General features: G+C 34.4%; 1 protein-coding gene across 1 annotated transcript; it reads right to left on the bottom strand.

Moving 5' to 3' along the window:
• Positions 1-3,634: 3,634 nt before the first annotated feature.
• On the bottom strand, positions 3,635-6,180 carry LOC132625240 (cytochrome b561 domain-containing protein At4g18260-like). The gene is made up of 4 exons (XM_060340091.1): positions 5,921-6,180; positions 5,337-5,501; positions 4,774-4,922; positions 3,635-4,186 (listed from the first exon to the last, which is right to left on the bottom strand). The coding sequence occupies exons 1-4, from the start codon at positions 6,050-6,052 to the stop codon at positions 3,799-3,801; spliced, it is 834 nt and encodes a 277-aa protein (XP_060196074.1). The 5' UTR covers positions 6,053-6,180; the 3' UTR covers positions 3,635-3,798.
• Positions 6,181-14,200: the final 8,020 nt, after the last annotated feature.

Raw genomic sequence — 14,200 nt, 5'->3', positions numbered from 1 at the left:
GCAATTGACAAAGACAAATGGACATTACACCAGGATGAAGGTAGGCGATTGGGTATGCTGACAACAAATAGCTCTGAGTCATTCAATGACTTGTTAAAATCTGCACGGGGACTACCTGTCACCGCAATGGTGAGAATGACATTTAAGCAGGTTGTGGAGCAGTTCGTCAATAGATCAAAAGAGGCCAAAGCACATGCAGCAGTAGGTCTAAGATGGATGCCAAAACCGTCCAAACTGTTCTAGTACCACAAATATAAGGCTCAAAAACATGACCGGATGGAATACAACTCTGCAGAGCGCATATTTGAATTCACAACAAGTGTGCACCAAGGTAAAGGAGGTAACGTCCACACAATTTGTGAGATTCCAAGAACATGCATATGCGGCAAGTGGCAATCATATCACATGCCATGTTCTCATGCTTTCAAGTGTTTTATCGCAATGGGAAAGAACGTCTCCCCGTACATGGCTGAGGAATATACAGTTGAAAATTATGCAAGAACGTATGCTGGAAGGTTCTACCCACTTGGTAGTGAGAGTTATTGGCCACCGGATCCATTTTCAATGGTTGCAAATAAAGCATTTATCCGTAAATTCAGAAAGAATGCATACTCGCGTATTCATAATGAAATGGATGTTCCACCGAGGAGATACACTCGAAAATGCTCATTTTGCAATTATGTTGGTCATGATAAGCGCAAGTGTCCCTTACGGCATGGTGGTCAAACTACATTTCGCGGTGGAAGTACCTCTCGTGGTGGAGGAAACTTTTGTGGTGGTAGATCTAGTGGTGGTGGCACATCTCGCGGTGGCGGCGGAAGATCAACTCAAGGGCATTAATTGATGAATGTTTTTTTAAGTTTTTTTCTTACTTTGATGATTGTATTTTAAAAAAGTTTGGGTTTCTTATTAATGAACAAGTTTAAGTATTTTCATCTACTCAAGGTTATGAATGATGCAATTTAATTAATTTTTTTTTTTGTATGAATGCTGCAATTTTGACTAACTTTTGATTAATTATTAATGAACAAGTTTAAGTATTCGTAAAGAACTTCAAGTTAATGACACTGAGCCTTCAAACGAAAATGACGTTCGAGCACTTTTCAACCACTGAAATGGCAATCCGAACTTTTGTGTATCCTTGATGTATTGATCCTACCTTATTAATCGCACAAAAATAAGTAGGGTTCTATATAAAATATTGAAGTTTCGGGGTCCCGAATCATGATTAATCTGTGGTCAAAGTACGTTAAAAAGTGTAATGGAAGAAGAGTTAACCAAAAGGGCCGGAAAAAAAAAAAGACGAACACTATAGCGCAGTAAATTACTGCGCTAAAGGTAGTTCGGTAACTTTTTTTTTTTGTTGGGGTATTTTAGTTCAAAATATTTTTTTTTGGGGTCATTTTGGTTCCGGACCCAGAGTTAGTTTAGTCTTGTCCTTGAATTAGGGGTTTACATGGGTCGGATTAGTTCGAATGTGTTAAATATCAAACCAAACTAATTGCGTTGAATTTTTAAATTTATAGACCAAATTAATAAAATTTGGATTTTTTAACCTCGGAATTTTTTTCACAAAAGTCTTTATACAAAACATATACTAACTTTTACTTCAAATATTTCTTTAGTTCTAGTAAGATACAACTATTTAATTAAGGTGTTTCTTAAGAAAATAACATAAAATGTGAGATGAGTGATGACATTGTATTAAAATATTCAACAAATAAGATGATAAAATCGGTTAAAATAAATATTGTTAATTAATAAGTCATAAAGAAAATGACCATGTCTAAAAATACTAAGTTATGCTAAAATAAGTACGGCTAATAAGTATTAATTATATGACCAAAAATAAATAAATTAAGTTATGTATTTTCACTTTCTAAACGAATTATGCAAAACTAAAGAATATATATCCAACATTATTGTCATTCCTAGTGAGAGAATTGAATTTCTTTTATTAGTGTTGAGTTGGTTTTGGTTTGGACTTTATTTGAGCCACTAACATCCGTAGGATATAAAACTTATTGACATTCAAAATTCTAAGTTCAACCTTGAAATAATATGATAAAAGACAAAAAAAACTACGAAAATAATTTAAGAAATATTTATAACTTACATTACAAATAAATATTTTTATGTATAAAATATTTTAAAAATTAAATACATGTAATGTCGGGTTGGTTTGAATTTTTTTAGATAAAATCAAACCAAACTAATTATGATTGGGATTTTTTTGTTAAACACCAAATCAAATCAAATTAAACCACTAGTCAATTTTTTTTCCTCAATTTATCGATTTGTGCGGTTTATCGATTTAGTTTGGACCTACCTCCAATTGTTGCTGTGACCAAACTTGGTCCTTTGTGTTACAAGACAAGATTGTACACTTTTCAAGAGGAAAGCACGTTATTAACGCGAGGAACAATGTTGATTTAAAGATGAATATTGCTCAGTCTAAAAATACTTGTCAAGTTTTGATTTTCGGGATTAACTCAGATTAATTTTTGAAGTTAAATTAAATGAGATTAATTTAATATTTTAAATTAAAATTTATCTGAAAACTATACGAAAATTATTATTCTTCTCATCTTAAAATATTAGTCGAACTTTATATATAATTTAATTCTTGATAAGCGAAATGTGATAAGTATTTTGGGAGTGTAAGTATCGAAGAGGAGTAAAGTGTTCACTTTTCGAGGGACAATGTAGTAGTTTAAAGTTAGAATGTTGAACGGAACAAAAAGAAGTACTAAAAGATAGTAGTAGAAGATCCTTTTTGTTCACAATTAAGTATATCAAGGACAAAAATAAATAACTTAGCCCTAAAATTAAGGGACCATTTTAGGCCAAAATGTTTGTCCACACAAACAGCTTATTTCAAAACAAGATATTTGTGATTTATATAGATTTACTCGATCAATTATAATTAATAATAAATATTTTCACCTTAATTTAAAGTCTTAAAATTAGATTATTTAGTTTGGTGCAAGTAAGGTTATTACCTTGATAGAGTGCCGTCCCCTAATCACTATAGGACCTTTTTTTGGTTATATTTGAGGTTAATCTAACAATTTTTTTGAAAGACTACACTTTCGATGATTTTGAATTCTAAATGAGCGTTGTTCTTTAACCTTGTGACATATTATATTTTTTCCCCCGTAAGTCGTTATTCCCCTAAAGGAAAAGATCATTTACATCCCATCACCGAGCTTATATTATTTTTTTTCAATTTTTGGTAATTCATTTTGTGATATGACGTAGAAATGATAAATCCAGCAAATAATAGCTGCCTCCAAATATTTTAGAGGAAGATATCTACCCAAGCCAAATGCATAAATACCAAAGAGCCTTTTGAACTTTTTATGCCACACATGCTTCTGTAACAATCTTTGACATTCTTATTTCATATTCTTCTTCTATAACATAATATGAAAAAGAATCATGTTACTTCCCATACTATCTCGTCGCAAAATTTTCTAAAAAAACCATTATCATTAGCATTTATATCGTCACACAATACAAAGGTGATAAATACTCTAATTTATGTACAAGAATACATTCCCTAATCATCATATATCTACTACCTCATAATCACTCTTGAGAAATCTAAAAATCACATTTCAAGGTTAGGAAGGAGGAATAAAGGGTGGTTTTGAATCACTAAATAAGCTTCCTGTTTTATGATGCATTCACATAATTGGTGCCTCAAATAAAAATACACCAAACTCTAGTTCATGTTAAGTGCAAACAAGAAAAAGTGGAGGACTAGGAAGTACAGTTTCCAAAAACATACAACATTCAAGTTTGTTGTAATAATTTGTTGAGGACATTATTTCTAGAAAAGTAAGTCCCTAGTGCATTGATCTTCCTTCCTGACTCAGTTCTGGTAATCATCTTTTGGCCATCACTCTGAGGAACAACTATTTCCACTTGGGGTGTCATAGTTTCATTATTTCCAGGATTGACCCCTTGCTTTTGTATGTATTCCCATTTGTCTTGGAAAAGATAGAAAAATCCCATGAATGAGATTTGAGCTGTAAAAATTATTGTCCATAGGCTTATTGGCTTAGATGTCCTTTCATGGTAGGCATTTAATCCTGTGTAGGTGTTTACGATTCCTGCCAAGCATATTGTTGTTCCAAGTAGCCAATGGAAAAAGTACCATACACTTCTTCTTTTACTTCCCCTGCAGTTCATAGAGGCGAACTCGAGATTTAGAGTTAGTTAATTTAAAGTAAGTGTGATTTCATTATATGTTTATATTTTAAATGAGAAATGGTTTAGCAGGGATCTTGTAGCTCCGTTGGTTGGCTACCTGAACTCTCACCTTGTTGGTGAGGGTTCGAATCTCCACGTTGTAATCCCCTTCCCCTATAAAAAAAAGTTTTTTTTAAAAAAAAATGAGAAATGGTTTTAGTTGAACCACATAATCCCCTAAATCCGCCTCTGTATCGAAATAGCTGCAACTTTTAGAGTACTTGATTTTATCATACAATGTACTCATGTTGACACTATATTTGTTGACTATAGGTACAAAATGCTCAACCGTGCGATTACTGGTACCCAATAAAATAGTAAATATGCATGCAAATTGATCCGAACATCATTGCTACAAACAAAAATAAAATAAAAAAGTAAAAAAGGACAGACAAGAAATTTAGGAAATCGAACTGGCTTTTCCTACATATAATTTGATAATTCTTCCTAGCCTAAGTTCCACAAGATCTATTAATTGTGTCGAAACTTAGGAGAAAAACTAAAGAAAAGAGTTACCTCTTAGGCCTGCGCAATCCCATAAGAAATTGGACATAGATGGCAATATAAAGGGCTAAGCCTATTCCTTGGTGATTGTTGTTGAACCTATTCTCAAAGCTCTTTATTGATAGCACAGCTCCAGCAGTAGCCAGCAGCACTGAGAGCACCTTTTTCAGTTTAAAATATACAAAAAAGAAGGGCAAATCAATTATTGCAGCCAGAAACAAAAGAGATAATATAATTTTTAATTGTCTATTTGTTAAACTAATTCTCATTTCTTGCCACATACAATGGCCATAATCATAGTCAAATCTGTTTCACTTATACTCCCACCAAACTGTGGGCTCACATAAATGAATTTTGAACTTTTTAACCCTTACTATGATTAAAGTGGAATCATTACGTAGCAGAACAAAGTAAAGATCAATTTATGATCATTACTTGTCATGGCTCAAAAGACACATCTATCATTCATGAAAAAGATGTCAATTTTTTTTTTCCAAACAGTTTCAATTTATTTTTCCAAAAGTTGTTCAGAATTTGAAGAATTAGAATTCAGAGTTAAACTAAATATTAATTACCTGAAGAATTGCATGAACATAAAAGAGAACTTTGAGTTTTGTTCTGCTACACTCCTCTGTGTTGGAGAGTCTTATTGTGAGTATTCCAGCAGGCATCAAGAATCCCATTGAAGCCCATAACAAAATTCCATGAATTTCAATATCAAATATTCTCTGAGAATTCACCTGCCAGCATTTTACATGTCAAATTCTCATTCCTTTATATCTTGTTTGGGAACAAGCAGAAAAGAAGAGAAAGGAAGGGAAAGTAAAATATCTTCTTGTGTCACAATTTGTTTCTCAACTTCTCATAAACCAACTTTTCCTTTCCCCTCTTTTCCTCTCCCTGTAAATATGAACAAGGTATGCACCCATAGGTGGACGCAATGTAATTCAATAGGTTCAACTGAACTCTGTACTTTTATATAAGTGTATAAATATGTATGTGTGAAAAATAACTAAAATTTCAATATTTACTAAGTTCTGAACCCATAATTGCAACAATGCAGTGAAAAGTACATAAACATGAACTCATCAAATTTAAATTCTGAATTTGCTTATATACGCAGCACAAATTTGGGGGAGGGCGGAGAGGGGTTGCATACCTTGGGAACATGTTGTTTGATGCTAATCAACTGACTGTTGAGTTGGATCTCTTCATTGGATAAACAAGCAATGAAATGTGGAAATACAAAAAAAGCAAAGACTGAAGTAATTGGTAGCCAATATTTCCTCATTCTTGGATTCTGAATCAGAATTCCAAGAAGAGCTTCAAAAAGCAGCTAATTCAGTACTGAGAAATCTGAATTTTTAGGAAAGTTAGGTGCTATGATGGAAGAGGAAACTCAAGATGAAAAATTGTTTGTTGCAGTGAGATATAGACTTTTAAAACCATGCAGGCAATTAAAGGACCCTTTTAAAGTTTTTTCACTTTATGACATTCTTAACTTTAATACAGTAGTTTTTTTTTTTTTCATATTTCTAATGCCAAACTAGGATAACCAATTGACTTTATTTAATCTAGGTTGTGATGATGGGCATATGGTCTAAGATTAAACTAAAGACATTTCTTAATGTTTTACTAAAAAGACACCTAGTATCTTGTATTAGCTCTACCAGGATGTGTCTTCTGCTTTTTATATAAAGAGGCTACTTTCAGGTCATTGACAAAAAGAGAAATTACATATAGCTTCATGTCTGATACAAATAAAGAAATCATTTTAATCCCTGAAATTGGCACGAAAATTCACTTTAACAACTAAACTTAAGTTGTATTTATATACTCCCTTAACAACTTTCATTTCAATTATTTTCCACCCTAAAAAAATAATACCATTCTCACAAGGTCAGGTGTATTACACTCGCGCCACGTCATTGCCACATCGTTGCCACGTCAGTGCCATGTCAAAAATTACCAACACTTCATTTTTTGTTTTTCTTTTATTATTTTTTCTCTTTCTCTTTCTCTTTTTTCTTCTTCTCTTTCGGAAACAGCCGTCCTACCTTGGTAGGAGTAAGGTCTGCGTACACTCTACCCTCCCCAGACCCCACGTTGTGGGATTTCACTGGGTTGTTGTTGTTGTTTCTTCTTCTTCTCCCTTTTCTCTTTCTTCTTCTTTCTCCTCATCCTCACTCTACTTTAGCAACCACTACGCCGCTGCTACCGCCACCGCCACCGCAAAAAAAAATTATTATTATTATCAGTCCAAATTGGACAAACTGCCCTTCAAAAAAAAAATCATCACCATCATCTTTAACCCACACCTACCACCACCACCATCATCTCCCCACCAAATTCAATTCCTTCTTAAATTAGTCCCACTTACACTCAAATTCATCCAAATTGATTGTTTTGGTTGTTATTTTGGGTCATTATTAGTTTGGACGAACTGCCCTTAAAAGAAAAAAAGTTCACCACCACCATCTTTAACCCACACCCACAACTATCGCCATCATCTCCCCCAACAAATTTCATCCAACTCCTTCTCAAACTAGTCCCACCTACACTCAAATTCGTCCAAATTGATGGTTTTGGTTGTTATTGTTAGCCATTATGATTATTATTAGCAAATTCATTTCTTCCATAACCATTATTCCATAACTTTATTTTGAAAGAAAACAAAAATCAAAATCAAGAAACCAAAAAATGGTGAAAATGAAAAGAAAAGATTGATGAGAATATAGAGAAAAAGAGGGATTTATGGGGCGGAGCTGTGGTGGGGGCGGGGCTGTGGGGTGAAAAATAAAAAGAAGGTGGTGGGGTGTCACGCCCCAAAACCCCACCCTAGACGTGACCGACATCCGACGTCATGAACAACATCGGAAGAACCTAAACCGTGCAATAATGACACTTGAACCCGCCAGGTTCAATATTCGCCTCCAACAGTTTATAAAATAAGTATAACAAATCATGAATATATGAATTAAATCAGCGAAAGTCTTTATTCATCTAATACTTAGTCAAACGTAATACGTGCCCGAGAGTTAATCAATAACTCAACAACTACCCACAAGAACGTATACTATGGAGCTTCTAAGATAAAGGAATAATAGTTTGACTCATTGGGACGCAGCCCGAAAAACTACTAATGAACAAACAAATAAATAGGGTGTCCCACAAACGAACCTGCGGGCTCACCAAATCAGCAGCAACAGTAAGTCATTCCTAAGCGCCTGAAGTGTTAAGAACCTGCTCTTCTCCGTTACCTAACATACCATCAAAAATAACAATGATATGCCTGAATACTTCGTACTCAGTGAGTGTCTAAGGGGCAATAGTTACAAACAAGATATGATGAATAAAATTAATAAAATGATATTAAAGAAAATCACAATTCAAACCCAGGAATAACGTAAGTCAGCAACATTAAAGAGTCATGAAAGAATCCAACAACGAAAGACATATTAACTTAACTCCTTACCATTTACCATGCCAAGCATTTCACTTACGAATTCAATATCACCACAAGCCACTCACAGGCATCAAGATATGAAACAAGCTACTCATAGGCAAACTAATCAATCAATCAATACTCCGGGTTAGGAAACCACGGAGGCTAATCGTCCTCTGGACTAGCACAGGAATAGATACTCCGGGCTAGGAAGCAACGGAGGCTAATCGTCCTCTGGACTAGCACAGCAATAGATACTTCGGTCTAGAAAGATATGGAGGCTAATCGTCCGCTGGACTAGCACAGCAATAGATACTCCGGTCTAGGAAGATACGGAGGCTAATCGTCCTCTGGACTAGCACAGCAATAGATACTCCGCGCTAGGAAGCAACGGAGGTCAATCATCCTCTGGACTGACACAGCAATACTCGTATCGATACGTTAGGATCCATAACGGCTAATCGTCCTCTGGATTAGCACAGCTTTCCCATACAGGCCCAAACACCAACAAAATACAATCATGGCATATTACTTTATCATTAATCATGGCTTAGAGCCGAATCTCACTTCTCAAGTCATCATCTCAAAATAGAGGCATTTCAAGTCATAACCGATTTAGAATCTTATTCAAATCTCTTATTCAATTTCAAGTTCAAGAAACCCATTCAACAACAAAAAAAGTTTAAGGTCCAACCTTTAGAAGATTAAGTTCAATCATCCAATAATGGGAAAAGCGAGTTTCACAAAGTAGTATAGTTCGTATAAGGTTCGATGCGAGTTTGACCCTACACACGCATGACCTTGTCTAAAAGAAATCATCTTTAATTCCAGAATAAATTCCACCAAACAAGAGTTATAACTTATACAAACAATCGAGGAAGGATTCTCAAATACAATTCATGCTTTCACAATATAAGCGTACTTCACAAGTAGACATAGTTGAAAAGATGATTTTTGGAATATAGACATACTTCAAGGAAGATTTTTGGGAAAATCTAAACATACATGAAAAGACGAATTTTGAAATATAGACATACAAAACACCTTCATAGTCAAAAGGATTTTCTGTAAAAGAGACATACAAATTACCTTTATATTCAAAAATGATTTTATTTTTAAAGAGACATACAAATTACCTTTATATTCAAAAAGGATTTTATTTTTAAAGAGACATACAAATTACCTTTATATTCAAAAAGGATTTTAAAAGAGTCATACATTAGGGTTTTGTATGAGAAGTTCACCCTTTTTATTCAATAAAGAACTTTCGAGAAAAAGGCCATATATCCATAATAAGGTTTTTAAAAGAGAGACATACCTTAATTTGTTAAACAAGGTTTAACAAATCACTTTTCTAATGAAGAACACCCAAACCCTAGCTTGAATCACTTTGGGAAGAATTATGTTGCAAACCCTAGGTTTGATCACAAAAATCATGTTAAGAATCATTGGTTTGATGTTAGAATGAATTAGTAATGTTAAGGATTCCCTTACCTTTCATTTGAAGACTTGGGGGAATGATTTTCGTCCTTAGGGTTGTTTAGGAAGTGGAGGAATAAACAAAACAAGTGTCCTATTTATATTTTTCTGGTGAAAACGGGCCGAAGGACGCCTCTGAAGGACGGACCGTCCTTCGTGTTACGGACCGTCCCTTAGTGGAAATTTCCAGAGAGTTTCTGGAAATTTTTGAGACGTTACGGTTCATGTTACGGCCCGTAACACGTGTTACGGTCCATAACGTCTCACTGTAACACAAGCAAAATTTCCAGTGAAGACAGGCTTCAGTAAAACAGGCATAACCTTTTGTACGCAGCTTTGTTTGGGCTGGGCGACCTACCGTTGGAAAGATATTTCAAATATCTACAACTTTCATCAAGGAAGTTTTTCCAAATTCGTAACAAATTTTCATGAAAATCGCCCAGAAGACAGACCTACCAAAACTTAGGCGAATTTAAGAGCCCTTAAGAACTTCACTAGTTGGTTTGACTTCAAAACGACCATCCTCCACCCGAATTCATCAAGAATGGATTCATATAGATAAAATATCATCTTAACACTAGATTTTTACATATTCACACCTAGTTCAAGTTTACGGGGTGTTACATGGGGGGGGGGGGGAGGCTGTGGGGTGAAGAAGAAAGTGGTGGGGCGGGGCTGTGGGGCGTGGCAACGGGGAGGGGGCGACGGGACTGTGGGGCGTGGCAACAGGGGTGGGGAGGGCAGGGGTTGTGAAGAATGGGAAAGAAGGAGAGGATGAAGAAGGAGGTTGAAATTATGGGGCCCATCTTTTTTTTATTTTATTTTTTAATTGTATAATAATACATATATATCAGCGGGTCCACTTTTTGTGTTGTTTACTCTCTTAATTTTTTTTTATTTTTTTATTTTTGTCACATCGGCATTTGGGGTGAAAAATAATTGAAATGAAAGTTGTTAAGGGGGTATATAAATACAGCTTAAGTTTAATTGTTAAAGTGAGTTTTCGTGCCAAATTCAGGGATTAAATGATGTTTTTTCTCTATTAGCAATAACCTCTACTTTTGATATACTAAATGTTACTACAGTAAATATGGGAAACAGAATGTATGGTGATAAGAATTCCTTTTTGGAGAAATCTATGATAATAACGAATAACCATGCCTCAGTCCAACTAAGTGAGTATTGGCTACATGAATGCCTCCACTTCTTTATTTTAACTCATTTGATATAATCATTTTTGAGGATTCACGATGAATCGATAAGTTTTACGCTGGTTGTCAACTTACCGGAACCCTCCTCTTTATTTGGGCTTATGGCCGGAAATGTGAGCAAGCTCACGGTAGTGCATTTTTTTTTTTTTTGGAGAAATTTAGGGGGGGAGGTGGGGTGGGGGGGGGGGTGTTGGCGGCAAAGGGTATAAGAAATTAAAGAGTGATATTGCATCAATAATTGAAGTTGATACTTGTGGCTTTGGATTACTATAATAAGTTACAATAGCATAAGTCATAGCTTAATCCCCCTTATCAAAATGCAAGAGGTTGATAGAAACAGAATGATAGTTAGAGAAGAATTTTAAATTGTCCAGTTATATATAACACCAAAATTGCAATCATTTGGATTTATGGGAGATATCACTTTTCTAACTAACGTTTGAACAAACACCGACCATGTGAATTCTTTACAGAAACATATGCGCATTGCTATTACAAGATTCAACCAAAGCTTGATTAGCAAGTTTTTTCATGTCAGATTATGTCAAGTTTCAGTACAAGACAGGTCAACAGTAAAGAACGGTAATCATATTTGCACACTAGTGGAAAACAAAGATAGGGTGCTTTTGCCCCATGTAATCATATAACAAAACTTCTTTCCTCACATTCATATTAATGGTTTCCAAAGTGTACGATTAAAAAACATATACCTATAAATTAGGTTGTCAAATTTTCATTTACAATATCAATATAGTTTAACTTGCGATATTAGGTTAGTTACCATTTTATTATAGCGAAGATTCACTTGTAATTACCCTAAAAGTAACATGATTGTATAAATACTGATTTTTAAACGCCAAGTGCATAGAACTTAAACTCTTTTTTCAATTATAATAATAAAACTCGCTTCATTCATGATCCGAGCACACGCCATTGTTCTATAGTGAAGATCCAAATTATTTTTGCTTAACAAATATTTCCACATTTCAATTTTACGTAATTTCTCTATCTATTTTAACTATTTTCAGAAACAAGTAATTCCTCTTCTTCCTATTTCACTTAAGAAATTGGTCGAAGGAACTTTAGAAAAATGTATATCATGATATTCAATTTGAAACTCACGAAATATTTGATCTTATTCTTTGTTTGATCTAAGCAGAATGAAAAAGCGTATCCTGTCGAAAGATGAGTGTCATGGCTTGCTTTTACTTAATATTGAGTATACCTTTTCGACTTACCCTCTTTGAATTCTTGATTGAGGATGGTGGAAATAACTGGCCAAGTATACAAGTAGTTATTTCATCTGAGGCATGTCAAACATTGCTGCTAATTTAGATTGACAAAACTTTAGTCTTCTGTTGGAGTAATAATGGCTTCATAGTCGAGATTTCCATATAGCTTTTTGTAGCAAATGGAGAGCATTTTGACAGCTATCCTGGTTTGGTGAGGGGTCACATCCATGTCTTGAATTCCATCATCCTATGTTATGCATGCACTTTTCTCTTTATTTTTTCAAATAAGTTCTACTTGCTAAACCAGACGATTATAAAATTGTGTGGCATGTAATTGGCATATATGAGATGTTGAAAGACCTGTGCAGATTTTGAGCTTCTTTTTACTTTTTCAAATAAGTTCATCTCAGCCCCTTAAACGGCCGACACCTGCACAAAAAATCCAATACCAATGATTCAATGTATAAAGAAAGGTTTCAGCTTTTATACACTAAGATGAATTTTACATATCAAGCTGCCTAAAATTATTAATATGCAACTGTCCATGAAAAAGTGAAATCAATAAAATTACAACACGTTAAAATGTGTTGATAGTATAAAAGTTCTTTATACAGTGTACATACATTAAATCCAAAAAAAAAAAAAAAAAAAAACTTTCAAACCATAGAAATCGACAAGTGAGGGATGGCTCAGTGGTTAAGCACCTCCACCCACGACCGGTAGGTCCTGGGTTCGAGTCACACTGGAGGGTAAGTGTGGAAACACTATAAATCCTCCTAAATGGGTGGGAAAAAAAAAAAAAAATATTCAAGTAGAAATCCACCAAACCTAGTCATTGCTTCTTAGAGTAAAATTGGCTGATAACAACACCCTATGTATTCACCTAAAGCTTTCAACATAAGGTTATTAATTTTTTTTGGAGACTGGTAACATGAAAAAAAGAAAAAAAAAAAAAAACTTATTATTAGCAGCATAACCAATAAAGAGCTTCCAAAAATTCCAAAATGTAGTTTGTTATGAATTTTTTGCAGAAATTTGTTTGGGTCATTCACACAAATGCCCTTATTTGGGGGTGGTCTTTAATTTTGATTCCTCAAATAGCTGGTTTTAATTGTTGGTCCTACGATACTTTAAGTGGCTGAAAATGCCTCTTAGATTCTGGGTCCGAACCCAGCAGAGTATAAAAAAATTAAAAAAAAATCGCAAGGCAGAATTTCGTTGCAAAGTAGGCCTATTCGGGCAAGAACTTCTGTAGAATCCCACCAGAGTGAAAAAAAAAATGCAAGGCAAGTTATGCTTTAAAACATAGTTTCTGTATAGAAGTTATGCGTAAGGCATAGTCTCTATATAAAAGTTATGCCTTAATATCCGGCATAACTTAAAACTACAGAAGTTATGTCTTATAAGGCCTAGCTTGGAACTACAGCATAACTAAGAGCCTGTTTGGATTGGCTTATTTTATGTGCTTTTAAGCCAAAATACCTTTTAAGCACTTTTGTATGGTTTGGATAAGATAAAAAAATATTTTTTTAGAACTTGTTTTTAAGTCAAAATAACAAAAATAAATCAAAAGCCACAAATTAAAATTCCTAACTTATGGCTTTTAGCCCATCCGAACGGGCTCTAAGTTAGATCTCGGGCTCTAAGTTAGGTCTTATAAGGCCTAACTTTCATGAAACCTTGCCTTGCAAATTACTTTTTTTTTTTTTAACTGAGTCGGATTCGGGTATTTTTAGCCATTTTTTAGGCGAATAGCAAAATCAATTTGAGAGGAAAAAATAAAGACCAGCGCGTTTGAATGCCAATCCGCGCAAAGAAATGAATTTGTTTTGGTCTGGAGCATCACCAGGTACACATGATCAGTCACCCAGTTTGCAGATAGCCAAAAACCCATTCATACAAATAACAAAAGGACAATACACACCAATGCTAACAAACTATATTAGCAAGGACTGCAACGATAAAGCAAACAGAAATCCATGCTGGAAAATATTCTAATAACCACCATCATTTGATCAGAACAAAAAGGTTCCCCTTCTCTCTTTCACAATGAATATTAAATAAACTAAACG

This window comes from Lycium barbarum, chromosome 12, assembly GCF_019175385.1.
Source record: "Lycium barbarum isolate Lr01 chromosome 12, ASM1917538v2, whole genome shotgun sequence".
Lineage (NCBI taxonomy): Eukaryota > Viridiplantae > Streptophyta > Magnoliopsida > Solanales > Solanaceae > Lycium > Lycium barbarum.
Note: the sequence above shows the minus strand (reverse complement) of the source record. Positions and strands in the feature narration are given on the sequence as shown.

Excerpts from the sequence above, each read along its gene's own strand:
- LOC132625240 (XM_060340091.1), bottom strand. The coding sequence starts at position 6,052 with ATGAGGAAATATTGGCTACCAATTACTTCAGTCTTTGCTTTTTTTGTA. Across the intron at positions 4,923-5,336 it reads ATGTTCATGCAATTCTTCAG|GTGCTCTCAGTGCTGCTGGC; the intron begins GTAATTAATATT and ends AAACTGAAAAAG. Across the intron at positions 4,187-4,773 it reads GGATTGCGCAGGCCTAAGAG|GGGAAGTAAAAGAAGAAGTG; the intron begins GTAACTCTTTTC and ends TATGAACTGCAG.